The 26,837-nt window shown below is 54.5% G+C and overlaps 1 protein-coding gene and 1 pseudogene across 10 annotated transcripts; one reads left to right on the forward strand and one right to left on the reverse strand.

The window, feature by feature from the left end:
* Positions 1 to 359: 359 nt before the first annotated feature.
* SEPTIN4 (septin 4) lies at positions 360 to 23,591 on the reverse strand. 10 transcript variants are annotated; one of them, XM_069602609.1, is made up of 14 exons: positions 22,013 to 23,591; positions 21,324 to 21,368; positions 20,128 to 20,135; positions 6,667 to 6,960; positions 6,185 to 6,278; positions 5,439 to 5,525; positions 4,862 to 4,985; positions 2,080 to 2,214; positions 1,849 to 1,966; positions 1,658 to 1,759; positions 1,362 to 1,458; positions 1,106 to 1,268; positions 847 to 946; positions 360 to 582 (listed from the first exon to the last, which is right to left on the reverse strand). In XM_069602609.1, exons 1-14 carry the CDS (start codon positions 23,574 to 23,576, stop codon positions 523 to 525), a joined length of 2,991 nt encoding a protein of 996 aa, XP_069458710.1. In that variant the 5' UTR covers positions 23,577 to 23,591; the 3' UTR covers positions 360 to 522. The 10 variants fall into 10 exon arrangements, with proteins under 10 accessions (XP_069458710.1, XP_069458715.1, XP_069458712.1 ...); XM_069602614.1 differs by lacking the exons at positions 20,128 to 20,135; positions 21,324 to 21,368; positions 22,013 to 23,591 and adding an exon at positions 11,826 to 11,973 and having other exon boundaries at positions 6,917 to 6,960; XM_069602611.1 differs by lacking the exons at positions 20,128 to 20,135; positions 21,324 to 21,368; positions 22,013 to 23,591 and adding an exon at positions 11,826 to 11,967.
* Positions 23,592 to 25,272: 1,681 nt separating this feature from the next.
* On the forward strand, positions 25,273 to 26,311 carry LOC138414779 (serine/threonine-protein kinase VRK2 pseudogene; annotated as a pseudogene).
* Positions 26,312 to 26,837: the final 526 nt, after the last annotated feature.

The following is a 26,837-nucleotide window of genomic DNA, read 5'->3' on the forward strand; positions in this document are numbered from 1 at the left end:
CTTTCCCCAAAACAGAGGAAATATGAAGTTGGGAGGGTGCATGCAATTAATACCATGTTTTCTTGAGGGCAGATATCAATTCTAAAACGTCTATGGCAGTCTTAGTACTATATGTGGGAAAGATGATGGGCTCCAGATAACAGAGGCAGGACAGATACCGACAGGAAGACAGACTGGCCAGGCTGGATTCTGGGCAGGGACTGAATTCTTGTCATGGGAGGGGAAAGTTTTTCCCATTCTCCTGCCCCTACTAGAAGCCAGAAACCAGCATCCTCCTCCAGCAACCTTTCAAAACTGGGTCCTAGGATCTTGGTTTCCGTGAAATGGGAAAGATACAGACAGTGACACCGGAAGCCACCTACAGATTTGTTAAACTTTATTTCCTCTGAGTCTCTGGGGAGGCAGCAGGGATGTAAGGCGAAGTGGCAGCAGCTGCAGGGGCCTGAGCAGAGCTGGTGCTGGGAGGGGCCGACATAGGCAGGATGAAGAGGCGGCGTTTAAATATTCAGGGCTGAAAGTCAGCTAATGGGTCTCCTTCATCTGTCTCTGGATTTTGTGCAGCATCTCCTGCATCCGCCGCAGCTGGAACAGGCACATGCGTCAGAGGGGGGCCTCTCAAGAGTCCTACAGATTTAGGGAAGTGCCCTCCCCAATCCCTTCAGTCAGGCCCTTGGTAGCCCTGGGGTGTGATGGGGTTCCTGGGTAGAACCATTAATCCACCAATCCAGGGTCCAGATGTCCCAGGGCCAGGGATATTCCTATTCCCAAACCAAGAGAGACTGAGGTTTATGATTAAATAGGGGTCCTCTCAGGCTGGCGACCCCTACCACCCCATACTACCCTCACCTCCTCATCTTTCTCTCGGATCAGCCTCTCAGTTTCTGGATCTGTCCCTGGTGGGACGGCAGGAAGGGGGAAGTCGGTACCACTCTCTAGAGTCAGTTTGCTACAGGGAAGAGGGAAAGGAGGTTGGTAAGGCTAGGGGAACCCCAGTACCTACTTGGACTGAGCCCAGAGCCTGCGGAACAAAGGAAGGGCTTGGTCTCAACCGCAGAGGCGCTTGGGACCCCACCCCTGCCAGCTCCATCCTGGCCTTTGGCCATACTTGCGATTCCGTTCTTTCACCACCAGGCGGGTCATGCTCTGGATGCACTGTGCCCGGTAGTTCTCATAATGTGTCTCCCGCGTCACGTCTTTCAGGTCCTGCATGTGAGTACGCACCAGCATTGTCCTCAGCTTCACAAAGTCGCAGTGCCCTGGGTTTTCCACTGCACAGCAAGGCTAGGGGTCAGCCAGGGCCATGGGTAGAGGAGACCCGTTGAGGGCAAGGAGATACCCTGGTCACAAGCTCAGAGCTTTACCTTCCACGATGCCCCAGGGGTAGAGCCGGCCCCGAACTCGACGCCCTCTGGCCTCTACCACAGTGTTGCTGCCAATGACAGCAAATGGGATGCTTTCCTGGAAGAAGTTAGGGGTGTCTCTCAACACCCCCATTCTCACCTGCTCCTTTGCTCCTGTATCTTCATCTTCCTCTGCTTCGTTCTAGGAAACCAGGGTCCTCTTCCACCCCAAGAGCCCCTCCCCATTACATAGAATTCTATTCCCTCTTCCACCCAGAAGAAACAAGCTGGGAAAGGGATCCCTGGGGTGGCCCCACCTTTAGGGCCAGGTCCTGTGATTTGAAGTCCTCATCCTCATCAGAGTCACAGTCTGGGAACTGGTAGACCTTGATTCCAAAGTGCTCAATCTCCTCCCGGATCTGGCAAACACACGAGGGGCTCATGGTTCTGGGGGGACTCCGACTTTTCCAGAAGCCCACCTGCTCCCCTGCCCCCCAGCTGCCCTCACTTTGCGTTTCTTGCGCTCCACTTCAGGGGGTGTCAGTGTGTCCGCCTTGGCCAAGATAGGCACGATGTTGACCCGCTGATGCAGGGCCTTCATGAATTCAACATCCAGTGGCCGGAGCCTGGGGAACGGGAGCCTGTGACCAGCTGCTAGTGGCAGCCCTGCCCCGGGTGCTCCTGGCCTGCCCCCTCGGCAGCACCTGGTGGGGCCAGGAGCCCCAGGCTCGGACCGTACCCGTGGCCGAAGGGCGAGATGAAGTACAGGCAGCAGTGCACCCTGTTGTCTTGAATGTTCTTGCGGTTCAGGCCACTCTCATCTCGGAAATACTGCTCGAACTGCTGGTCGATGTATTCGGCCACAGGCTTCCAGCTGGGGCAGGGAACACAAGCAGAGAAACTGTGCGAGTGAGGGCTGCCTAGGGAGCTCTGGGGCTACAAGGAGCCCACGCCCTGGGCAGTCTTTTCAAGACTTGGCTCTTCCCTGACTTGCTTTACCGCATCTTCAGGGAGGTACCTGGGTGGGTCACGGTACATCTCAAACATCCTAATAGAAAATCAGACTAGGCACATGGGCAGAGGTCATTAAACCCTTAGTGTGATGAGAGGAAGAGAGCCCAGGTGACCAAACAAAGCAGTAAGACTAGCAAGATGCGGTGAAAACCAACTGGAGGCCAGGGCAGCCCTAAGTCAGGTTCGCAGTTCAGCCTCAGGGCCTTTATTCGGGTGGGTCCAGCCTCTCCTCCACCTCTCCAAGCCCACTCCGTCCTTCAAAGCCATGTCCAAGAACCATCTCTTCCACAAAGATTCCTGTGACTACACCAAGGCACACTGCTTTCCCTTCCCTTCACCACACATGAAGGTCATATACATATATGGTATACATCATCCATACGTATATTCAGTATATATATTCAAGAACCTCAGTTGTCAGGTCTCTTGCTCTGCTGTTACTGAGTTTTGTCCTGATAGATGCCCTGATAGGTAGACATTATATGTATCATTGTTCTCATCTTATACATGAAGAAGTTAAATCCAGAGCAGCTAAGAGACTTAATGCAGATCATTTTGGCCAGCAAATTCTCTACCCATCCAAGTGCCTGGGCTCTGACTCCCAGTTCAGTGTGTCTGCCACTACGCTAACCCATTTACTAACCTGAGTTTTTGCCTGATTGACACACACGTCAGAGACCTGCCCCCTCCCCTCCCCCACTGCCACTGGACTGTAAGCTTCCCAGTGACAAGGATTATTCATACTTGTTCTGTATCCTTTAAAATGTCCAGCATGGGCTGGACACCTAATCTGTGCTCAGTAAATTCCTGCTGGCTGAGTAAATGGGCACATGCGCAGGTACACCGTAAACTGGGAGGTGCCAGGCGAGGGGAATTATTACTACAGTGTGGAATGTCAGAGGAAGTAAGTAGACTGATTGAAGGAGGAAGCGATACTTGCTAAAGCAGGAAACAGGTGTTGGTTGGGGCTAGAATTTCAAGGCAAGCCCAGTTGGCTGAGACATAGTCCTAGATTAGGAAGGGTGATGACATGGAGGCCACCTTAGTCCAGCAGGAGTATGTACGGAGACCATGCACTACGTACTAGCCCAGCGCTATGGCAAGAACGTACGAAGTGGTCCTCCCCTCAAGGCTTCGATCACGAAGCTGAAGATGAACCAGCGTGCTGAGCCAAGGTCTCATGTTGTAATGATAAAGCATGTAAGGCGGGATCAGAGCACAGAAGGATCTGTAAGATCCTGATCAGTCTGGGAGGCAACCATCCAGGGTCAGCTTCCTGGGCGTGTGACCTGTGCAGTCACAAGCGGGCCCTGCGCTCAGAGGGCCCATACCTGGTTTACTCTCTGCTGTAGCCATCTTGAAATTCTTTATCATTTTGAACAAGGGACCCCACACTTTTTTTTTGCACTGATCCTGCAATTATCGTCTTTAAATTCGTGAGTGTAGTGTACACAGCCCTTTCCAGTTTTTAATGCACATTTACATGCATCTTTCTGGGATGATTTGTAGATCAACCGGTAGAGCCAGCATTTTCCAGCTGAAGAAATGGGAATGCAGTTATTTGCTCAAGATCACGCAGTTACTAAATGCCAAATCAGGATCTGAATTCTCAGTTCAGGAGTCTCAGCCCCACCCTACCTAATGTTCTTAACAAAGGCACCACCACCTTTTCCCCCGTTTCTATCCCCGTTCTCCTCTCATCTACTCCCTTAGGTCTGACCACTATCTAAGCATCTTTCTAGTTCATGAAAAAAAAAAAAATGTCAGGGATGACTGGGGAGGTGGGGAGGTGTTGTTTAGTCACTAAGTCGTATCCGACTGTTTTGAGAACCCATAGACTTAGCCCGCCAGGCTCCTCTATCCATGGGATTTTCCAGGCAAGAATACTGGAGTGGGTTGCCATCCCTACCCAGAGATCGAACCCGCATCTCCTGAACTGGCAGGTAGATTCTTTACCACTGAGACACCAGGGAAGCTTGACGGAGGGGTGGGGAGTGGCGAGTAGCCACTTTTCTTTTGGCACGTAGCCCAGAGGGTGCTTGGAGTTTACGCGCGGTTCCCCCCACACTTTCCCTTTGCCTCTTCTTTCTCACCTTCCCCCACCCCTCCAGGCACTCCCACCCCTTTAATAACTTGCTTGTAGCACCTAAAACGTTGCTGGTGAAAGGAGTAGATGGAGGGAGGGGGGCCGTTATTGAGCACCTGCTCTATGTCAGGTCCTTTGCTACATGTTTTCACATGTTTGATTCTTGAGGCTCCTCCCTCAAAAGAAGGGGTGCCCTCACCCCTATTCTAGAACTGTAGGTCAGAGTCAAAGGAACACTAGAAGTCATCTATACCAAGGCTGTCCCTCTCACTTGACAGAGGAGACAGCTGTCCAGTAAGGGGCAGGGGCACACTCGGGCACACAGCCCTGCGTCCTGACATCGGGGGTGTGTCTGCACCTCTGTGTGCGTGCGCAGGGAATGGGCGGGCTGGGCGCAGGGTCTGTGCTCGGTCAGACCTACCACTCTGTGTTGTTGACGGCATCCCCAAAACCTGGTGTGTCCACAATGGTGAGCCGCAGCTTCACGCCCTTCTCTTCTATGTCCACGGCGTGCTTAGTGATCTCCACCGTCTGCATGATACGCTCTGGAGAAGGGGGAAACTGAGGCCGGGGCCGGGGCAAGGACATGGCCCATCCCAACCAGCCCTGCTGCCCAGGCTGCCTCACCCTCCCTGCCCCCTCCCCGCCCCCTGGGGCTGCCGGGGGCCTGTCTGTTCTCTGGGAACCAGCGAAGAGCACATTTCCCAACACAGGAAATGCCGGTGGCTGTTGGCTCCGGCCCCAGCCTCTTCTCTGCCCCGGCCTCTTTTCTCGGATTCCTGGAATCCTTTGGGGGGTCAGAGAGGATTCTGGCCCCTGCCCTGCTTCAGCACCCAAGTCTTTAGGGAGCTGGCTGGTGGGCTGCCAGCCTGGACAGCCCTCCGGAGAGACATGGCAGGCTCTCTAGGAAGCCACAGCTTCCTGCATCCCCCAGACCCCGAGTGAGCTCCATTTCTCAGGTCAGCTCTGCCCGCCTGTCCTCACGTTCCTTCCCTTACCTTCTGCACTGAGGAGCTTCCGGTCCCGGTACAGATCTGTGAGGAAGAGGCTGTTGACCAGCGTGGACTTCCCCAGGCCCGACTCTCCTGACGGGGGAGACAGGACAGAGGCACCAAGTCACAGCGGTCACCAAGAGGCCACCCCACTGGGCAGAGTGTGTGGGGGACCTTCTTGCTTATCTCATTGGGAAGAGACTAACCCAAACACAGCACAACTGGAAGCAAGCAGAGATGAGAGCTCATCCAGCCAGTGAGGCCCAGAGAGGATAAGGGATTCCTCAGGGTCACACAGCAAAAAGCAAATGTTAGGAACCTGAGGGTTAAGGGTTCTCTGGACCTTGTCACTGACCCCTCCCCCACAACACATAGGATAAGGACTTTGGATAGGATACGGATTTGGGGCCACCTACAGCTTCTGGCTCTTCTGCAAAAAGGCACAGCCACTTGCTGCTTTCTCCTGCCCTGGCCATCCCCCAGTGGCTCAGACGGTAAAGAAGCCGCCTGCAATGCAGGAGACCTGGGTTCCATCCCTGGGTCAGGAAGATCCCCTGGAGAAGGAAATGGCAACCCATTCCAATGTTCTTGCCCAGAGAATCCCATGGACAGAGAAGCCTAGCGAGTTACGGTCCATGGGGTCACAAAGAGTCGGACACGACTGAGCAACTAACACCCATACTTCCCCCCTCCACACAGACCATCCCCAGCTGAAACGCCCCTTGCCCAGCTCTGCCCGGCCCCTGCTCTACCTGCCACCATGAGGGTAAAGTCAAAGCCTTTCTTCACAGACTTCCGGTGGACTTGATTGGGGAGGGTCGCAAAGCCCACGTACTCCTTGTCATCCTAGAGGATGATGAGAAAGCAGAGTGCATTACGGCAGAGGCAGAAGGACCCCGGGACCCAACGCCAGCCTTCTCCCCGCCTCTTGGGTCTTTGCCCAGCCTTCCAGGATCACTGCCACACTCCTCTGAGGCCCCAGGTGGGGCCACCAGCTGGGCTCCTGTCCCTGCTGACACTGTCGGGTTCCAATGCATGGGGGGCGCGGGGGTGACCCCACAGAGCTGGGGCCAACACAGGACAGAGCACGTCTCCAGCCACGTGTGGATGCACGCACACACACACACATGCACACACGCACACAGGCACACGCACACACTTCTGGGGCTCCCTCAGCTCCCTCCCCAGGTCCTCCTGCATCAGCCCACGGCACAGACGGGGCTGGAGGCTCTACCTCGGAGGAGTCATAGGGATCGAGCTTGCCCCACGGGCTGCGGGGCCGGGCTGAGGGGCTGAGGGGGGCTGAGGCAGAGAAGTACTGCTGGCTGTCAGAGGGCTGGGGCCACGAGGGGGATTTGAACTCCAGGTCATCCTGGCAGAGGTCTGAAGCCTGGGGCCTCGGCTCCTGGATTTGGGGCCTAGGCACCAAGGTCTTGGCCTCTGGTGGGTGGTAGGTCTCGCTTCCTGGGAAATCCGTCACGAACTTGTTCAGTTCTGCGTCATCCGCGTCCTCCAGAAAGCGCTTGATCTGAGGGTCAGGGGCGGGGTGGGGTAGGCGGGTCGGTGGCAGGAAGGGAAGAAGGAAGGAGCAAGACAAGAGAAGGCGAGAGGGAGAGAGGAAAGCACGTGTGGTTAGAAGGGAAAGGAGCTGCACAGGCGGCCAAGCCAGAGGAAGCGCTCGCCACCCTCCCCTGCTCACAGGCCTCCCGGCCCAAGGGTCCGGGACAGCAGGAGAGACCCCAGGGAGGCAGCGGCAGCCCCCGGCGCCCCAGCAGCCGCTCTGGGGACCCAGCAGCTCCGGTCTCCTTGCTCCCTCGCTACAGGGTGCTGGTCGAGGCTGCCCCTCCACGCCAGGGCCAGGACTGCCCTAGAGGCCAGGAAGCCAGGCCGAATGAGCGGAGCAGACAGAGGCATTAGAGCGGAGAGGAGTACGTGGCTCAGGACGGAAGGAGGGTGCAGACCGTCAGGACGGGTAGGGGCGGGAGGCGGGAGGGAGCCCGGGCGGGGAGAAAGGAGCCTCCAGCCCCGGGCGACTCAGGAGCCAGCAGGGGGCTCCTCACCTCCGGCCGCTGCAGCTCTGAGCTCCGGGACCGGGAGGGACCGGGAGCCGACTCTCCCGGAGGTGTTCACTCCGGGAGCGCAGAGCAGCTGACCTGAGCCCCCTGATTCCACACCCTGAGCCTGGGTTCCAGGGGCGAAGGGGAAACGTGCCAGGGATGCTCGCGAGGGACCGAGTGAGGGAGGGTGGGAGGACACTGCAGAAAGCCCCCAGCCGTGAGGGTTGTAGAGGCGGAGGCACCACTGGCTGCGCCCTGCCCCCTGCCCCGAGCTAGGCTTCAGCTGGCAGTATTGGAAGGGGTCTGGCCTCGACATTGAAGCACATGGAGGGTGGGCAGACGGTGGCTGGCTCCTCTGCGGAGACCTGTTCCCCCACCATCTCCAGCTGGGAAGACAGGCCACGTCCCCCTTACTCTGACCCTCAGTTCTAGACCCTGAAGCTTCCTCTCTCCTTTGGGGGCCGGCCCCCTTCGTGGAGTGCCTGGCGGTGCTGGGCTCAGCTCTGCCTTACAATACCCACGTGCCATCCCCAGACAATGGACAAGGGCTGGCTTCACAGGCTGACTCACCCCCTGGGAATTGGCCAAGCTAGTGGGGGCTACCCCAGACCACTGTGGAGTCCCAGACAGGGGAGATAAGGCAGCCACCGTCTTCAGCAGGTTCCCAGCTACAGCGGGAAGAACGGAGGAATGCAGTCCTATGCATTGCCAGCTTTCTGCAGAGGGAAGGGACTAGAAGGGGGCTAGAGGGGAAAGCTGCCTAAGAGCTACTTCTGGGCTATAGCCTCTCAAGTGCCCCTGCCAGCTTAGAGCCACAGTCTCCAGGGCTTGCCTGGACAGGAAACGGGGCGCTTAGCCTGAAACTGGAACCAGTGTGTGGGGGCCAAGTGGCCAGAAGAGGCTGTCCTGAGGCAGGCCTGACCCAGCTGGCCTTTTCTCACCCACAGTATCTTTGGGGGCCGGTGGGGTGACCATTCATTCCGGTTTATGTTTGCTGTTCTAGCAGAATTGCCCCTTTCTACTCTTAAAAGTGTCCCAGCTCAGACGATTAATTATACAGCAACGGGGAACGGATGGGGGTGGGAGGTGGGTGGAGTGTGTGTGACAGGTCTTGTTTTCTGGCAGCCCAGGAGTCTGGGGAATTTGGGGAAATCCTGTCCCTCTGCACAACCCCACAGGAACCCAGAGTCCGTCTCGGGGGCAGACTGAGGGTGGGAGAGAGGGGACATTCTCCGCCTGGTTTCACCAGGAGCACTGAGCCAGAGGGGCAGCAGCGAAGGGAGGAGGGAAGGCCCTGCCGGAGACCCCCAGCCTCCTGCAAACCTTCCAGGAGAGCCGCCAGCACCACTCTTCCTCCAGCGGGCACGGGAGGGACCCACAGGAGCTCCAACCAAGGGGTCAGGACCCCAGGGACCTCATCGGCCCCCGGCTCTGCCACGGAGCCAATCCTTCTCTGCCTTTGAGCCCCGATCCAGCCAACACAAGGGAGAAGACGAGGCAGGTCCACCCTTTCCCAGAGCAGCCTTACCCCAGCTTCAGCCCTCTCCTCGGGGACAGAACTGCCTTGCCGTCCCAGGACACGGTCCATGTCCCACGCTTCAGACTCCCTGTCAGCAAGCTCTAGGTCTAATTTTATCTGCCAGGCAAAGTTCCTCACGCACAGAAACAGCCTGGTCTTGATGCTCTTCTAACCCGGCGTCCTGACTTGCTCCTCTCCCTTTCTCTCTGACCCCCCTGTCTCTGTCAGGGGCCAAAAAAGCCTGTGGAATGTGCTTCCCCACCCCTCCCCCCTCCCTTCCCTTGGCTCCCACCCTCCAAGGACAGCTCAGCTGCAGCGGGACCGCTGCTTTCCTCTGCAGTCCCATCCTCCTCTGATTGGCTCCCCGGTGATGCCTGCCCGCTGCCTGCCCTGGTGGGCACAGCACCAGCTTCCCAAGTCCATCTGCAGGCTCCTGATCCACTTGGCTTCTCTTGTTAACCCCCAAGGATGCCGAGGCCTGTCGGGGGGTTGAGCCCTGTCCCCAAGGTGACCTGGTCCAGGAGACTTCATCCCCAAAGGATTCTGACCTCTCTCTTTCACCTTAACTTCAAGCAGTACTGCAGTAGGGTGGGGTGTCCCACAGCCCCCTGTGTGTAGGTTCTTATGGGAATGGACCCACTTTTCTTCCCAGAGTCGCTGTGCGCTCCTCCCAGCAAAGAACTGCACTACCCTCAGAAATCGCCTTCAGAGATTTCCCTGTGGAGGGCCCCAGGTGCAGCGGGGCCTTTGCCACACAGACGCTTTCCATCCTGGGATACCTGCCCTCTCAACTCTGCCAAATCCCTTCCATCCCCCCGTCAGTCTCAGGGAGTCAGCTGCTAACACTTGGTCTCTGTGGGGCATGACCTCGGGTGAAGGAGAGGCTGGCATCCCAGAGGCTTCCAAGTTACCGATCAGGCAGGCGGGAAACGCGTAAAGAGGGACCTGGCTGGGAGTGAGCGCATGGAGCACCTGACTGGCATACAGCAGGCCAGTGTTTCTGGTTTGGCTAGAACCACCCTTTGTGATTCTGAACAGTGTCTTAATTTCAGGGCCTTAATGTCCAAATGTGAGTGGCCCTTCCCTGTCCCAGGAAGGCTGAGGAAAGCAAGCACTCCCAGATGACAGGTACACCTCAAGCTGCTTTGAACCTGGAGAGAGGAGGGACAGCTCAGGTCACAGGATGATTATTAACATGAGCCGGTCATTCTTTCTATATGCCAATTAAGCCCTGCTGGGGGGCTCCCAGGCTGGGGAGCTCTCCCCACTGATCTCCCAAGCACCTGGGTCCCTCATCTCCTTTCACAAAGAGACCCTCACAGACAAGTTTGGCTTGTCACGAACCTGTCAGCCTAAGGACCGGGCTGGCTTGAGGCCAGGGGCCTGAGGCTGAGGACTCTGGTCGTGACAGGGTGTCTTTAATTACAGAGGAACAGGCCAATTACAACTCGGCCAAGTTGAAGCCCCAAGACCTCAGCTGAACTGAACTTAATGTGTGGCAGAAAAAGCCTTCCTCGGCCCCTGCCCTAGGGACACTTGGCACTAGGAACAATCAGAGCTCCCCTCGGCTCCCATCCCGATACCATCAGTTGTCTGTCCCCACGTGGGGAGAAGGATGCGGGCAGAGATAAAGGCAGGCACCACTTGGTCTCTCCCAGGAACCCCCCGTGGGGAAGGTCACAGTGTCACCCAGACTTCCTGGCCAAGACTTGGGCCTCAGCCTGGACACAGCTTGACAGAGGAGAGACCAAAAGGTTGGCCTGTCTAGACCTGGAAGCTCCTGATTCCACAGGGCCCAAGGAGCTCCTTTCTGGAGGCTGCCCACAGCCAACATCCTGCCCCACAGGCTGGCAACAGATCCCCTGCTCCTGTAAACAGCCTGTGCCTCCCACGCAGAGGCCAAAGGCGAGGGGGCTTCCAGGCCGGGAGCAGAAGCTGGCACAAGGCCCGAAGGCCTGACACCCAGCACAGCGTGTTTGTGGCAGGCTCTGGCCTTGAGGGCAGGACAAGAGCTGGCACCCTCACAGTCAAACTTCAACACTTCCTACCTCGGGGGTCTCCGGAGAGGTGGGCTGCTTCTCCACCCATGGCAGGCAGGTGGCAGGAATGAGTTCCCTCCACCCCTCATCACTGCAGAGGGACCTGGTTTGGGGAGGGGGGTGGGGGGGACAGGTAGGATGCTGCAAGAGGAAGATTCCCTAGGGTCCCTGTCTCAGGAGCAGAGGGATGTGGGGTGCTGGGTGGCCGCCCTCTCTCAGAGGTCCCTGGGCAGAGGGTGCTGTTTGAAGGGCCTAGGAGCGGCCCCTTGCCAGGCGGTGGGGAGGAGGGCCCAAGCGGCTCACCAGCCCTCTCGGGGAGACAGGCAGTGTTTGTGAGCCTCCTGTGTATTTTCCAAAGGAAGTTGCTGCTGGTCCCTGAGCCCTGGCTAGGTGGGGGTGAGGAAGGGTCACCCAGGTAACAGCTGACCCAGGCAAGGGCGGGGACCCTCAACTCCGCCTCTGCCGGACTCGCTCGCCCCAGCCCACCTGCGCGTCTCGACCGGCGCCTTCTCCCCACCCTGCACGAACCCATCCCTTCGTCCAAAAACCGGGCAGCACCCCGGGGCCGGGGCCCACTCCGTGTCTGCTCGGATCAGAAGGAGAAACTTGGGAGCAGCGACGCAGTGTCGTCCGCCACCCGCGCCTGCCCGTGCCCGCCGCGGGCGACAGCGCCTCCAGCCCCGCGCAGCCGGGGCTGCAGCGCCGCGGGTCTCGGCGAAGCCGCCCGGGAGCGGCGGGCCCTGCGCGCCCGGCCCTGCCCCGCGCCCGCCCGCCTTACCATGGCTGCAGCCCGGGCCGGGCCGGCTCCGCCTGGACAGCGCCCGAGCGACCCGCGGCCGGAGCTGCGCGCCGACCTCGCCGCACCGCCGGCCCCCTCCCGCCACCCCGAGAGCGGACAGTCTGGGGGCGGGGCCCGCGGCTGGGGCGGGGCGGGGCGGCCCCGGGGCGGGGCCTGCACCTTCGCGGCGCGCGGGCTCGCGCGGGCTGAGCCGGGGGCCGCCGGCCTGTGTGTGGGCCTTGCAGCTCGCGACCCCCGGAGGCAGGGTGCGGAGAGGCGATCAGGCAGGGCTTCGCTGGTCATCTGGCTCTCCCTGAGCCCCTCAAGAGTGGCCTGCCCAGGCGGCGCGGCACTGCGGGGGCTTGAGCCGGTCCCCAAAGAAAAAGGAAGGGCCCACCTGGCACCGCCTAGAGAAGCCTTTGGAAGGAGAGGGGAGTTTGCCCCATGGGTTGGAGAGAAACAGTTACCCTGGAGAGTCCACAAGGTTTGTGGGAATTGTACAGATCGTCCATACCCTCTGTATACCTCCTAAAGTGGATGTCAGAGACTCCCCACCTCCAGCCAAGCTGTGAAGGAGAGGCAGCAGGTTCCCTTCGTGCAGGACCCTAGATTAAAGATTAAAGAGGATTTGCTGCATAAACTATCCTGGGATCATCTGCTGGAAGAGTGGAAGGGAGAGGCCGAATAGCCTTTCTGGGCAGTGAAGCCTTGCGTGGGGCTGTGGAAGGTGCAGGGGGCCTCAGGAGAGACCAGGCTGGGCAAGCAGGTGAGATGCTGTGGAGACAGATGCCCCAGCAGCTTTAGAAGCATTAGTGGTGCAGGAGGGTGAGCAGAAGCTCAGAGAAAGTAGATGCTTGGGGCGGGGAGTTGGTGGGGATTTCCTGAGCTAATACGGGTCTGAGCTGGTCAGGCTTCTGTAGAAGTTTCCAGAAGCATGCCCCTCTGTGACATCTAAGAGTCCTCTTCCAGGACAGACTGAGAGGCCCCAGTACATTCTGGACAAAACTAAGGCCATGGCATCCCATTCCAGTACTCTTGCCTAGAAAATTCCATGGACAGAGGAGCCTGCTAGGCTGCAGTCCATGGGGTCGCGAAGAGTCGGACATGACTGAGCGACTTCACATTCACTTTTCACTTTCATGCATTGGAGAAGGAAATGGCAACCCACTCCAGTGATCTTGCCTGGAGAATTCCAGGGACGGGGGAGCCTGGTGGGCTGCCGTCTCTGGAGTCGCACAGGGTCGGACAAGACTGAAGCGACTTAGCAGAAGCAGCAGCAAGGCCACACATGGCCCCCTCTATTGGTAGGAGTGCCAGAGGCCTGCCTACACTCTTTGGATCTGATCCACGGCCTGGTGGTCTTGGTTGGGATCCGTCAAACTCAGCTGGGTACCCCGGGTGAGATCAGATTCGGAAAACATGGGGCTGCCATTAAATATCTGGCAGCGGTGGAAGGGAGGAAAGAAGGGGTGTCATTCCTTAAAGAAGTCAGGGCATTCAGGAGCCAGCAAGTCAAAGAGAAAACTTTTTATCTGGGTAACCTCACTTCACCTCTCTAGGCTCACTTCCCATACCTCAAAATGGGGGAATTAAACTAAGCTAGAGACCAGCAGATTGGCTCCAATGAGAGGCAACCTCTGAAAATATAGGAGGTTCCTGGAAAAGGTCCAGGGTAGATCAGGAGATATGAAGCTCTACTCAGGAAAACAAACACATAAAGGAGTTCCTTTCGAGAGAAACCAGTGTCTGTTGGAAGTCTGCAGAAACAGCAGCACTTGCTGCCGTTGGACCCAAATGTCAAATTCGGGCTACACAAAGCCCCTCTGTTAGGATCTAGCTGCAGCCCCTAGTTCTCCTGTCCACACTCCTCATAGGAAACCTCTAGGGTATTTCAGCCCTCGAGGCCTGGGCTGGGGGTGCTGGGGCCAAAGGAGAAAGCCTACATCAAGGAGGACAGGCCCCGTCACAGAGTCTTGTTTTTCACAATCATAATGTGCCTCCTGCCCCCGGTTCTGGCTGCTGTCCAAGCACAGACACAACTCAGCTAGCAGCTCATCCTCTGCTGCAGCTGGAATCCCAGGCTTTGCTCTGGCACTGGCTGCCCAGACCCCAAAGAGCCCCGTTTCATGAGACATGTTGGTGCCCGCTTGCTTGGAGGGAAGCGAAGTCCCAAGAGAGACTGGGGACCATGAAATTCATCCCTAAGCCAAGAATCTTGGGGACTTGATGGTCACAGGCCCAGCAGGAGGCATGGGCTGGGCAAAACTAAAAGTCTAAGACAGACTTTGGGTCACTCTACCTACACAACTCCACACGCTCACACTGCTGAAATTCAGGAGTCTCCGTGAGAACTTGGCCTGGGAATAAGTCCCTGAGATAATTGCCAAAATTATCTCAGTGTCTGCAATTCCCTTCCCTTCCCTGTGTTTCTGAAAGAGAGGACTGTTCTACCCTCAACACCAACTCTCATGTTCTATGTCGGGACAGGTGGAGTTGGACACTTGGATGCAGGGCTGACATACAGCAGCCCTCACACGAGTCACTGACCACTGAGCACTTGGCACCACCCCCAGCCAGCAGGTAGCCTGGCCAACCTTGCCTCAGTACCCTCAGCTCCTGGGGCTCTGGCTGTCTCTCCCTCTTGAAATTCAACATCCCAGGAGTTCCCTGGAGGCCTAGTGGTTCGGATTCCATGCTTTCACTGCTAGGGCCTGGGTTCAACCCCTGTTGGGGAACTGAGATCCCGCAAGCCATGCAGGCAGGAAAAAAGAAAAAGAAATCCAATATCCCACCAGGCATTGATGTCCTTGACTAGAGTAACATTTCTTGGATACTGCTGGAGTGAGGTATTCAAACCAAGTGTCTGGAGATTAGACACTTGTCTCGCACAGGGGGTAACTCTTCTGGGAAACTTGTATCTGCAAAAACAGCCCCAGTCTGCTGTCCTGGGCTCCTTCCACTTAGGCCAGGCCAATGTGGTCCGTATGGAAACCTCCTAGCCCCGCCTCCACTGGATCTTTGCTGCCCAACCCTGGGTAAAGGGTGTACAGCCCAGATATGTCAAACAGGGATGCTGTACTTGGGCCAAGGCAGGGCCCAGGTTCAAAGCCAAGATTAAAGAGTAATTACCACCAGAAATCAGGATTTCAGATCTGCCTGACTAGCAAAGACCACTTTAGTCTCTCGGTAGCAGTTTCCTTTAAGCGGTGCAAGAGCTAATAGTACCCGTGCCCCAGAGGTGCTGAGTCAGTGATAATTTAAGTCAGCGAGCCCTGGCGGAGCCGAAGGTCTATCTATCTCTGGGTTGTATCTTTCAAGGAAACCTTAGCCAGTCTGTACATCAAGGTCTGCACAGAGAGGCAAGAAACCAAAATACCCTGAGCCCCACTCCTCCTCTCATTGTTCCCCAGTGTTTCATGATCCTGGGACAGGCGTGAGATGTAGGCGGCAAGGTCAGGGAACATGGTGTTTCCTGGCACCTGCTGAATGGCTGCAGCAAGGGACAGGAGCCAGCCAGAGAGCCCTTCCAACATTCTCTGTGCAGCAGGGCAGGGCATAGGAGGCCCAGGGGTGGAAGGGACTTACACGCCTCCTAATGCTGCTACCCATTGTGTGTCTGACACCCTCTAAGGCCCCCTTCCCTTGACCTTCCAGCCTCTGCTTAAATATCTTCCCTGGTCAAACCCTCACTGACTCTTAACAACTGCCCTTCAATCTTTGGGTGGTGAATTACCAAGGTCTTCATTACCGAGCCAAAATCTGCCTCCTCCTGGTCGTTCCCCTCCAAGTGCCTCCGTGCTAGAAGCTTTGCTGAATCATTGCCCTGGACTTTGTCCTTTGATATTCAGTTCCTTTCAAGAGACCCATCTGTATGCTTTTCTCTCCAGGTCAACCACAAGCCCCTCAAGGACAGGAGAATGTTCTCTATTTTAACCTCTACTCATTTCCATTCAGCATATATGTCATGTGATGTTTGTCTAGGTGACCAGGCCTCTGCCCCCAAGAGATGTCTGATCAATATGGATGGACTGAGAGGATCCACTGATTAGTTTCCACTCTGATTTTGGAGACAGACAAGCCCCAAGGCTCTGGGCTTTGCTGACCCGTAGCCTGCCCTTTAATCTGGCAGTTTCCCAGCTCACACCCACCTCCCAGCCTCTCGGTTCAAATGCAGAGACACAGATCTTACCCCTACTACAACCTTTGCTCTCACAGTTCTTGATATGTAAAGGTGCTGCTGAAATATCACCAGTTATCTTCCAGGAATATGTGACTACAGAAAAAGGGTTTATATACCACATAGCCCTTGAGGCAAGATGCTCCCCAGAGACTGAGCAAGCTCTGAGCTTTGGTGTCCTCATCTCTGAAACAGGGAGAGAAAGTCTACCTAAGTTTGCTATGAAGAGTTACTAAGACAACACACGTAGTGTTGGGAGAATCACTAAAATGAATGGTGGCTACTATCTCAGCTAACACCAAAATTATCAACACCACACCAGCAACTGTCAACTGTGACTATTTCAAATGCCTTCCCTCCAAAGAATTAGGCGTGTGCTTGTGTAATGGGTGTAGAGGGATGGGAGAAAAGCCTTCAAGTGACACGGGAATGGCCACACTGCCACCAACTGCAGAGTCAGCTTCTCCAGTTAGTCAGCACTCTATCTCTAGAGAACAGGTCTTGGTTTCAGACTTACTGAACTGAGTTCCCCAAAACAGCCACCGCTGAGATCCTGGGAGTGAGATGATTTTGCCAGCAGTAGGTGTGCCGAAGAAAGGGCTTTGGTTGGCCCAGCGCCCCCGCCCAGGGTAGGAGTCGGCGTGCCCCTCAAGAACTGCCTCCATCCTGTCCCCCTCCTCTAGGCTGCCCTCAGCCCCCAAGGGGCAGCTGTCTCTTGCTTCTCCCCCACTGACAGCAGCTGGGCCAAAGGCAGCTGAGCAGAGGCGGGGAAGGGGCATGGTCACTTCTGCCGCTCAGGGCAGCCTTCTTCTGGCTAAACAGCTGTCAGATGGCTTCTGCATTACTGACTTGCTTTCGCATCCAAGTGGGCATCTGAAGCAAAGCTCCCTAGTCGGCTGGGGTCCACTGCCTCTCATCTTCCTTGAAAAACCCACCATTTCAAACACCACCAAAACACTCCAACAGAAATGTGTGATGTTGGAGACGGGTTCCAGGCAGGGAATGAAGTAGCTTCTGGAAAGGCACTAGCAAGCCCAAAACGGATGCGGCAGATTCTTCCCTATGTGTGCTCATTCTGGGTGGAACTATAAGAACGAAAAGACCTTGCCATCAAGCTGGGGAAGAAGGCAGAGCATCTTCCTGCCCTCACTTTGTAGGCAGAGGAAGTGATCTGCCTGCGTCTTCCACAGGAGGTGGAGCACCACCCCCCCGCCCTGTGCTGCCAGAGGCGCTCACTGAGGTGCCACACCACCTGTCCTAGGGCGACCCACTGTCCAGGTTTGCTCAGCACTCAGGGACCTCCCAGGATGCAGCACTTTCAGTGTGAAAGTCAGGAACGGCCAGGGCAAACCCTGGGAGTTGGTCAACCTAGCCTGTCCCCAGAATAGCGAGTCTGGGCCGGAGGTCACCACCCTCCCACCCTGCTCTCGATTTGGCTGCCCGTGGTAGCTGCAACGAACAGGGTAACATCTGACAGGAAAAGCAGCGGGGTGGTGAGGGTCAGGCTGCCATAAAAAGCCTCCCGAGGTGTCCTGCCCCATTTTCAGCAGCTCTGCTCTATCCTCTCAACAACTCCCTTTCCTCTCAACTCTGAGCCTCTGTACCCAGCAAGAGAAAATGAGGCGAGCAAAAAGATGGTTCTGGGGTTCCTTCCAGAGGATTCCGCTAATGCCCCCGGGAACACAGAGCCTCCTGTGCAGCTCTGCCTGAGCAAAGCTTCCTTACGGCTCCAGAGCCGATGGGAGGCTAGCCATCCCATCCCCAAGGCCAAATGACACGGCTCCCTAAAGATACTGAAGTCTACCGTAGAGAACCCTGAAACAGCCTCCTCTGGTTCCTGGCCTGTTTTCCAGAGTTGATTCCTCGCCTGACTGATGGATGTGGCAGGGAGTAAACCCCCTTATCCCCTGACAGCCTGAGAAGGGACATCCAAGGGCAAGTCAGTTAGCTGCCTCAAGGACACAGGCTCTTGGGACCAGGGCAGCCTCTCCCAACAAGAACTGCTTTATTCCAGGGAATTCCTCCAGGGTTGTGTGAGAAGACAGCCCCCACTGACCCCAGAGGCACCCTCAGGACCTTCCTGTTGAGCTGCTGCTAGTGCTGATACAAAAAAAAAAAAAAAAAACCCTCAGGAATGTTTCTCTTAGTCCAGCATAACCTCCTCCAGGAAGAAAAGTCTCTATCCCTAAAGTCCCGATCCAAGGATGAGAAGCATCTGTCTGTCCTGCTCCTTAGATAAAAGCTCTGAGGGACTGCCCGGGAGGAGACTGACATGGAGAGACAGAGATAGGCGGAATCACGCTCTGTCCCCAGCTATGGACCCTGGAGGGTTCATGAAGCTCAACAACAGGCTGCCGTCCACGAGCCCGGCGCCGTGGTGGGGCCACCAGAGACTTCCTGCCGGGAGTGGAATCTGGAACAGACTCCACAGTCCGCCCGGCTTCTGAAGGAGAGGGGCCGGAGGACACCAGCTCCCCAGAGTCTCCACCCCGGGACCACGCCGCTGGGGGACAGTCTGAGGCCGGCCTCGGTCGTGCGTGTCCTGAGAGGAGAGTATCAGGCCCACCTCCGTGTCACCCTCTTCCAGAGTCCGGAGAAGACCGGCAGGCCCTGTTGCCGCCGGCCGGAAAGGCTTCTTTTGCCAGCTTATGGGGACAGCTCTGCTGCTGAGCAGGGCTGTAGAGCTGCAATTATGAAGACAGGATAAGAGCTATTTTGGGAAGGAGCCATCGTGCCGCCAAGGCTTTTGACTTCCTAAACTAAAACAAGATGCACAAAGAAGAGGGTGAGGGTGGAGACCGACAGGGAGGGACTTGCTCTGTCAGAAGCATCCTATCCAGAATAAGGGGAAACATAACCCCTTCCCAGAGGTATAGATTTGCATCAAGGAGGGATCAAGAGGCTGGCTGTTAAGCTCTCTGAACCCTGGCTATGGGAAAGAGTGGGTAACCTGACCACCTCTCCCCCCGAATTCCCTTCTGACTCCCTCTCACCTAAGACCCCCCAAGAGCACTTCCTCAGGCTGTTGCATTTCTTTGGACATTTGAGCACAGATGATTTTGTATTGTTGCTGAAATATTTCCTGTCCGTGTCTCATCTCCCCATCCAGACAGTCAGCCAAAGAACGTGTGTGTTATGTGGCTTCGACGGTTTCCCCAACAGTGCCTAGCAGAGTGCTAAGCTTCTGATAAAAACTGCTGATGGAAGGAAGGGAGGGAGAAAGGTAGGAGAGAGAGGAGTACTGTCTTGCATGGAGATAATCTAAAAGAAGCCGCTCCCACCCAGAGCTGAGCTCAGGGTAGAGGGCCAGATAAGCAGCATGGCAGAGGGGGTGGCAGCCCCGTTCCTGGCACCTCCCCTGCAGCCGTGCCGTTATCGGAGTTCAGGTTGTTCTGCCCTGCAATTTTATATACACACACATCTCATTTGTTCTCCATCTGCAGTCAACTGTCCATCCTGGCCTAGTCCACGAACGGGATCCATTACAGGCCATGCTGGGCTTTGGACAAGGGAGAGATAAGGCAAGAGAAAGAATAAAGGCAAGAGAGCTTGGACTATCTTATCAAACATGGGTCTAAAAGGATGAAAGTACTTAGAGGAACAACATGGCTGTGAAATCAGGACACTCTTTGCCAAATTCAGGACACGGGGCTGCCGAGAGCAGAGATCACCTTGTCCCTTTCCAAGTTAAGGACTCAAATAGTGTGTAACCCAGAAAAGCAGCCCCTTTGTGGAGAGCCCTAGGCCAGAGAGGGGACAGCCAAGTGGGGATGGATCCAACCTATGGCTCCCCAGTCTTCCCACAAAGAACGTGGTAGGATTTGTCGTTTGCCAAAAGGTCTCTACTCTTTCTCTTCAGGGTTGCAGCAAGCTCTGGTGCCTTCATGTGAATGTCTCTCTGGAGATGCCACCCCATAGGTGCCCAGGTTGGCAAGTGGAACACAGGCTGAATTTCAGCCCCTGCCTCTCTGCCAGGTACCCGCATGCAGAGCGCAACCTGCCCAACCACAGGGAGCACCTCTGTCTGTCTCCTTTCATATCTGCTTCCATGAAAGGGTGAGAGGGGGGACTTGGATCAGGGGGAGCACAGGAAGACTGGAAGTAACTTCCCAGGGGCGTTCTTACCTCCTCATCTGTCATAATGGAGAGAGTAGAAGCCAGGCATTCCCAGGGGGCAGCAAATGGAATTCAGAGAGTGCCAACAGGAGGGGAAAAAGAGAATTTTACTAAAGACGTCCAGTGGACTTGGGCATAACCTGGCCCAAATTCCTTCCTAGTCCAAAGTGGCCCAAATAAAAACAGCTAGCATGTGTTTCCAGGCACAGTGAGCACTATGCTTTACATGTAATAGCTTAGCAAGTCCTTGCAAGAACCTTCAAAGGAAGCCAATAATAGATGGGGGAACTAATGACTGGAAAGGTAAAATGACTTACCCAAGGTCACAGTCAGAAAATAGAGAGACTAGGGCTCACACCCAGTAATATAGCTCAAGTCCTTATTCTAAAAACCTCTCCTTTGTGGAGCTTTGCTCCCTCTGAGGGCAGAGCTGCCGGTGGGGACTGGGACTGCATCCCAGGGCTCTCCCCTCTCTAGAAATGTCTTCATCCAGAGCCCTGGCCTCCCTCACGCTCACAGGCTGGAGTCTGTTGTCCACAACACTTGAAGCAGGAATTCCTTGGCACTAAGACACTCTGTATTAAGATTGACCCCGGCCTTCCCTCCCACCAGAGAGGTCAAGAGCACAAAGTGAATAGGGGGTGGGCTCAGCTCCTGGGGGTTCTCCAGTTGGCTGAAGACCCACTGATGTTCTTAAAGCCTTTTGCCTAGACATCCCTGGAGATCCTGCTTCGCCCACAGCCAGTAAGTACTTCCCTGGTCCTGGGGTGGGGGTCTTGAGGAGGGTTCTGAGGAAGCAGAGACACACACGAGGAGACCCCTCAAGCTGCATTAGTTTGGAGTTAGTCCTGAGTAAGACCGTGATCTGTTAGTGGAGCTTTTGACATTTGCTTTTTAATCACACGATAGGTTAAGACCAGCTTGTCTGAAAGGCCATGGGCTTACATCATTCTCCATTCCCAACGTGACTACTTCCTATCAAAAGGAGACTCTTGAAAATGATAAGAGATTCCAAGTCCCAAAGGAATGACTCTAACGGTAGGATTTTAGGCAAGGTGAAGAGCTCCTCTGCCTCTGGGGTCAGAGCCCCGGCAGGCAGGCACCATGCTCACAGACCTAGCTCTGGGATTCAGAGGCCGCCCTCCCACCTGTCCTCCTGCCCCCAGCCCCCCAAGAGCGGACCCATGGGAGGGAAAAGCACAGACCTTTTAGCCACCAGAAGACACGATTGTACATTTCCTCAGAGACATCTGAAAGTAACAGAGATTGTTGCTTTTTTTCTCTCTCTGTGGGATGCGCCCCCCGCCCCTCACTACTTCACGGCTCCCTTCCTAGCTCTACTTTTCTCCACCCAAAGCTGCCCTCAGCCCTTGGCGCTCTCCCCACGAAGCTCCTCCGACCTAAGACCAAATGCCGTGTTCCCGCTCTGCTGCCCCCCATTCTCCCCACCCTCCCTCGTGCCCCCTCTCGGAAGCCTAAGTCCCAGCTCATTTACGCCCCACCTTTTCCACTTGGTTGCCAGAATATTTACCTGAGGACCTTTATTCTCTTTACCAGCCCTCACCCAGCTCAGTCCCTCAGTCTCTGTCCCTGGGAATTAGCTTCCCACCCTGCAGACCACTCTCTACTACCTTCCATTGAAAGGTTAAGCAGCGTTGCCTGGAAGAGTCAATGCCTGACGCCGGCCCAAGCATCGTCATCAGCGTCATTAGCTTGGAGCTCAGAGAAGCTGGTGGGGAAGGAAGGGAGCAATGGGCTCAAGGATGGGTTTAGTTTTGGCACTGGCGGGAGGGCAGCTCTGAGGCCCAGAAAGAGGAGGGGGGACTTTCTCCCACCCCAGCGTCCCACCTCACTAAATTGGGGCTGCACCTGGGCAGTCTGCTTCTGAACATACCCATGAAGAAAACACTAAACCTTTGAGTGGGATGTCTGGAGGTGTGCTTGGGGGCCTGTGGCACTTCCCTCAATGGTGACCGGCTCGGAGACTCCTTTGGTGATGATAGTGGTGATGGACTTGCCTTCTCTCTCTGGAACATCAGATCCTCACAGAAAGGGCTGGTTTCCATTTCAAAAAAAGGCAGTGAAGGGTCTGGGGGAGGAGGGGACTTGGGCTCGAAATCAGGTGTTGTCAGCTGCCTGTTGGGCATTTCACCTTCAGGGCTGAGTAAGGCCCACCATGTGGAGTCTGGCCCATATCTTGGTAAGCACCGAGGGGGCAAGGGCCGAGGGGTCAGTTCCAGCTCTACGTGGTCAGAGTGCTTTCTAGAAGAGGGCTCTGGAGGCCTAAGTGTGGGTCGTGGGAACTCGTAGATACTGTCTGAGGGTTTTGTGGTATATTGCTTATATTCGGGCTCCGGAGTGACAAAGACAGAGGATTTGCAGGGGCTCTCAGACGTTCTGTAGGAAGCTAACTGTGCCCCGCGGGAGATGGTGACCCTGCGGCCACCCTCACTCTCTCCGCGTGTTGAGGGCTTCATGCTGGGCTCCACTTCTGATGGTATTAAAACCTTTGGGGAGACCTTGATTTCGTTGTACACAGAGGGCCTGTGGCCAGGCTCAGGCTCAGGGCGCATAGAAGCCTTGTGTCCACTGTTCAAATCTTTAAGGACAGAGAGTGTGAGGGACGATTCCAAGTTCACACTTCTACGCAAGGCCTTAGGTTCTGCATAAATTGAGTTCTGACGGCCCATTTCAGATTCTGGCCCAGGAATTCTTCTCTGGGTTGACCGAGAGTCTGGATAGATGCGGTTGCCGCCACGTTCTGGGCTAGGGGGTCTCCTTGGAGATCTGATATCCCCAGCAGTCACACTCTTTAGAATGGGCTCAGTTTGGACTGCTTCATCCTTTGGGCAAATCAAAGGCCTCCGGGGAACTCTGACCCCTTGTGGGTATTGGACCTTGGAGGGTGGCTCGTCTTCTACGAGTAAGAAGTCATCCTTCTGGTCGACAAAACTCAACCGGCGAGAAGATTTGGTCTCTGGAATTAACGAGAAACGATTACTGATGTCACGCCCTGGCCTGATCTCAACCCCTCTTCTAGTTGCTTCCTCTCTGGACGGACTGACATTCCGCTGCATCTGACCGGTGTAGAGCGTCGACTCGCCCTGAGTCAGCTTTCGAGGAGGCGAGGCCCGGCGGGATGCATCAGTTCTGGGTCGGGTCTCGGTTCGAGGGTTGGGTGCTCCAGAGTGGCCGGGCCCTGACTGAGGGGAGCTAGAGCGAAAGTAGTCCGATGATAAATGGACAGCAGTGGTGTGCCCAGCTTCTGATCTTCGATGGCCTATCGGCATGGTGGAGCCTGGGCCACTCCGCTGGTTTGAGGAGACGAGGTACCCCTGTCCCCGCTGAGGGGTCATGCTAGCAACCTCGGCCCCTTTCTGTGTTGAAACTGCTACCCTGGACCCAGTTTTATTTGTCTTGACCACATGATATGTTGTGCCTCTTTGCGTAGAGCCCATATTTTACCGGTTGGCTTGTATTCAGGGTCCTAACAAAGCCTGAATATTTATCCTCAGTTTTAAAAGCTGCTGTTCTTGCACTCCCACAAAAGTGGCTGTTGTTCTCCAAGTGTCTCTCCTAGTCCCCTTAGCTACCTGCCTGGTGATGTCATAAAGGAAGGAGCCTCCTATTAAATATTCTGGCATATAGACACAGTTCTTCAGACTATCAAGCAGAAACAGCAACTGTGGATTGTGTTTCGTGTTGACACCACCAAAGCTTTGACCAAGTTCTTAGCAAAACCGGGATTTCCTGGTGTAGAAGGAAGGCTCTAGATCCTCCCTTACTCTCCCCAGGTTCTAGGAACTCTCAGAGACTCATCCAGAGAGAAGGAACCAGTTTGAATATCCTACTAAGGCAGGGCTCCTCAAATCAATCCTACTGCGTTAGCCCCAATTTTAGTAAGATGCAAAGTACAAAACTGTCCCAATTTGGTTTGGAGCTGCACTGAATATAAGTCACAAAATAGAATCCCACCTTCCTACAGATTTTGTGGGTGGTTTGGTTGGCCATGGGGTGAAAATCCAGGTTGCTCAAATCATAACTTCTCACACGTTCTTGGCCCAGGAGTACGTGTAGGATTGTAGAAGGAGTCAGTCATTGGTTTCAATCACAAATGGCTATTTGTGCACCTTGGACAAGTTACTTGACTCGCCTGAGACTTGGCTTCTTTATCCGGAAACCACTGCTTGGTAGATGCATGTCACACAATAAATGGTACTTTCTCACAAGCCCTTCCTCTCAGCTATTCTGATGAGCTAGACTCCAGTTCTTTCTTCATTTGAAGAAGGACTTTCCACCTTGGATGACCATTTATTCATTCATACTTACTTCTGGTGGCCCTGAGCCTTCGCTGCTACCTGTGGGCTTTCTCTAGCTGCAGCGACTTGTGGCTATGCTCACTGTGGTGGCTTCTCTTGTTGGGGAGCGCAGTCTTCAGTAGTTGCGGTGCGTGGGCTCAGCTGCTCCACAGCATGTGGGACCTTCCTGGAACAGGGCTCAAACTCGTGTCCCCTCCACTGGCAGGTGGATTCGTAGTCACCAGGGAAGTCCTTGGATGATCATTTTGGATAAGAGAGAAACACAGTCATCTTTCTCTCCCTTTCGCATGCTGGTTCTCTCTCCCCCTCTCTGAGACAGACCCCATGGTATCCAGCATTTCACTGTTGACTCTGAAGGGTCATGACAGTTACTAGATGTTTAGGATCACAGTTTCTGGATCTTTATATTCAGAAATGATTAGAGACATAAAATCAAAATTTAAAAAAAAAATTTTTTTTTTCCCATGCTGTGGGTCTTGCAGGATCTAAGGGATTGAACCCAGGCAGTGGCACTGAAAGCACCAAATCCTAATCACTGGACCACCAGGGAATTCCCCAAACAAAAAAACGTTTTTACATATCAAGTATCTCAATAGATTGAGAAACTTTGAGCTAGTCACACAGGTCTCAAGAATATAAAATTCTGGTCCTCAAGCCTGCCAGGCCCCTGGTAGTGGGGACCCAAGGGACCGCTTGGCCTCCTCTCACTCCTGAGTCCCAGGTCCTTCTCTCACTTCTGGTCCCTGCTGTCTGCCTGTGCCCCAGACTCAGGGAGGAGCTCCACTGGAATGAGACACCACGCTCTGCCCTGGTGCCTGCTTCCGTGGTTGAAGTGATGCCACCAAGAAGATACGGGAGATACAAACGCCTGTTCCACTTCCAAAAGGCAAGGTTCTGTATGACATAGAAGGAGAACAATGGGTACTGAGCAAGATGACTGGCTCTGGGGAATTTGGTTTGATATATTTAGCTTTTCCCACAAAAAAACTGGGCTTCCCAGGTGGCTCAGTGTGTAAAGAATCCACCTGCAATGCAGGAGACATTAGTTTGATCCCTGGGTTGGGAAAAGCCCCTGGAGGAGGGCACGGCAACCCAACTCCAGTATTCTTGCCTGGAGAATCCCATGGACAGAGGAGCCTGGCAGGCTATGGTCCGTAGGGTCTCAAAGAGTCAGACACAACCGAAGCGACTGAGCATGTATGCACAAGTAAACCAGATAAAGACTGGATATACATAATAAAAGCAGAATATCAAGAAAATGGCTATTATCAGAATTTAAATTTTTTTCAAAGAGCTCCCCCAAAAATACTATCAAAAGGTGGATAGAACCCAAACTACATCCTTATTTAGGAATTCCTCTGTTTTACAGATCTAGTATTACAGAATTCAAGGGAAGAAGTTACAGATTTATGGTAATGGAAAGACTGTGCTCTGTGCTTAGTCACTCAGTCATGTCTGACTCTTTACAACCCTATGGACTATAGCCCCCCAGGCTCCTCTGTCCATGGGATTCTCCAGGCAAGAATACTGGAGTGGGTAGCCATGCCCTCCTCCAGGGGAAGTGGACTCAGAAGATCTCATACTAAAATGGTACTTTAAAAAAGGCAACTGTCTTGCAGCTAGGTATCCAAATGTTGGATGTACTGGAAAATATACATGAAAATGAATATGCTCACGGTGATACAAAAGCAGTGACTCTACTTCTGGGTTACAGAAATCCAGATAAGGTTTATCTTACAGATTATGGCTTTTCCTACAGGTATTGTCCCACTGAGAACCACAAACAGTATCTGGAAAATCCTAATAAAGGCCATAATAGGACTTAAGAGTTTATCAGCTTGGATGCTCACAAAGGAACAGGTGAAATAGCCTAGTACTTGGCATATACTCATAACTCACCATATGATGAATATGAGGAAAAGCCCAACTATCACTGCTCAAGAAAATTCTGAACCCAAGTGGAATGAACACCTTTAAGGTCACTGGAATTTTTCCACTAGAGGAGAGGGTGTAACTGCATACTCTAAACAGTCAAAAAATTGATTCATGAAAGGCTGCCCAAAGCAAGTTAATCAAATGCAAAATAGGTTAATGGAAAAAAGTCCACAGTGAGAGAAGTGCTGAGTCCTGTGCAACATGGAAAAAAGAGCAAGAGGAGAAGCTTATTGGACTGCTTAACAATGAAACAGCTCAGGAATGAGAAAAATATGGTGAGTCTCAAGAACTGTTGAAGTAAAAGGTTCTCCAAAAAATCCAGCTGTATACAATTCCCAAACTCATTTTATGAACCTTATCAAGAGCTTACCAGTCCAGATGTATTCAATCAGTCAAGTTCTCCATTTTGATATACATACACTTTTTTTAAACTTTTTGTGTTGGGGTATAGCTGATGAACAATGT

The sequence above is a fragment of the Ovis canadensis genome, chromosome 11, assembly GCF_042477335.2.
Source record: "Ovis canadensis isolate MfBH-ARS-UI-01 breed Bighorn chromosome 11, ARS-UI_OviCan_v2, whole genome shotgun sequence".
Lineage (NCBI taxonomy): Eukaryota > Metazoa > Chordata > Mammalia > Artiodactyla > Bovidae > Ovis > Ovis canadensis.

What these genes read in the sequence shown, in the direction of transcription:
- SEPTIN4 (XM_069602609.1), bottom strand. Translation starts at nt 23,576, where the DNA reads ATGGGCTCTACGCAAAGAGGCACAACATATCATGTGGTCAAGACAAAT. An exon ending in GCCGTCAACAACACAGAGTG is followed by an intron (nt 2,215 to 4,861) that starts GTAGGTCTGACC and finishes TCCCTGCCCCAG; the next exon opens with CTGGAAGCCTGTGGCCGAAT. An exon ending in TGGAGCGCAAGAAACGCAAA is followed by an intron (nt 1,760 to 1,848) that starts GTGAGGGCAGCT and finishes TGTGTTTGCCAG; the next exon opens with ATCCGGGAGGAGATTGAGCA.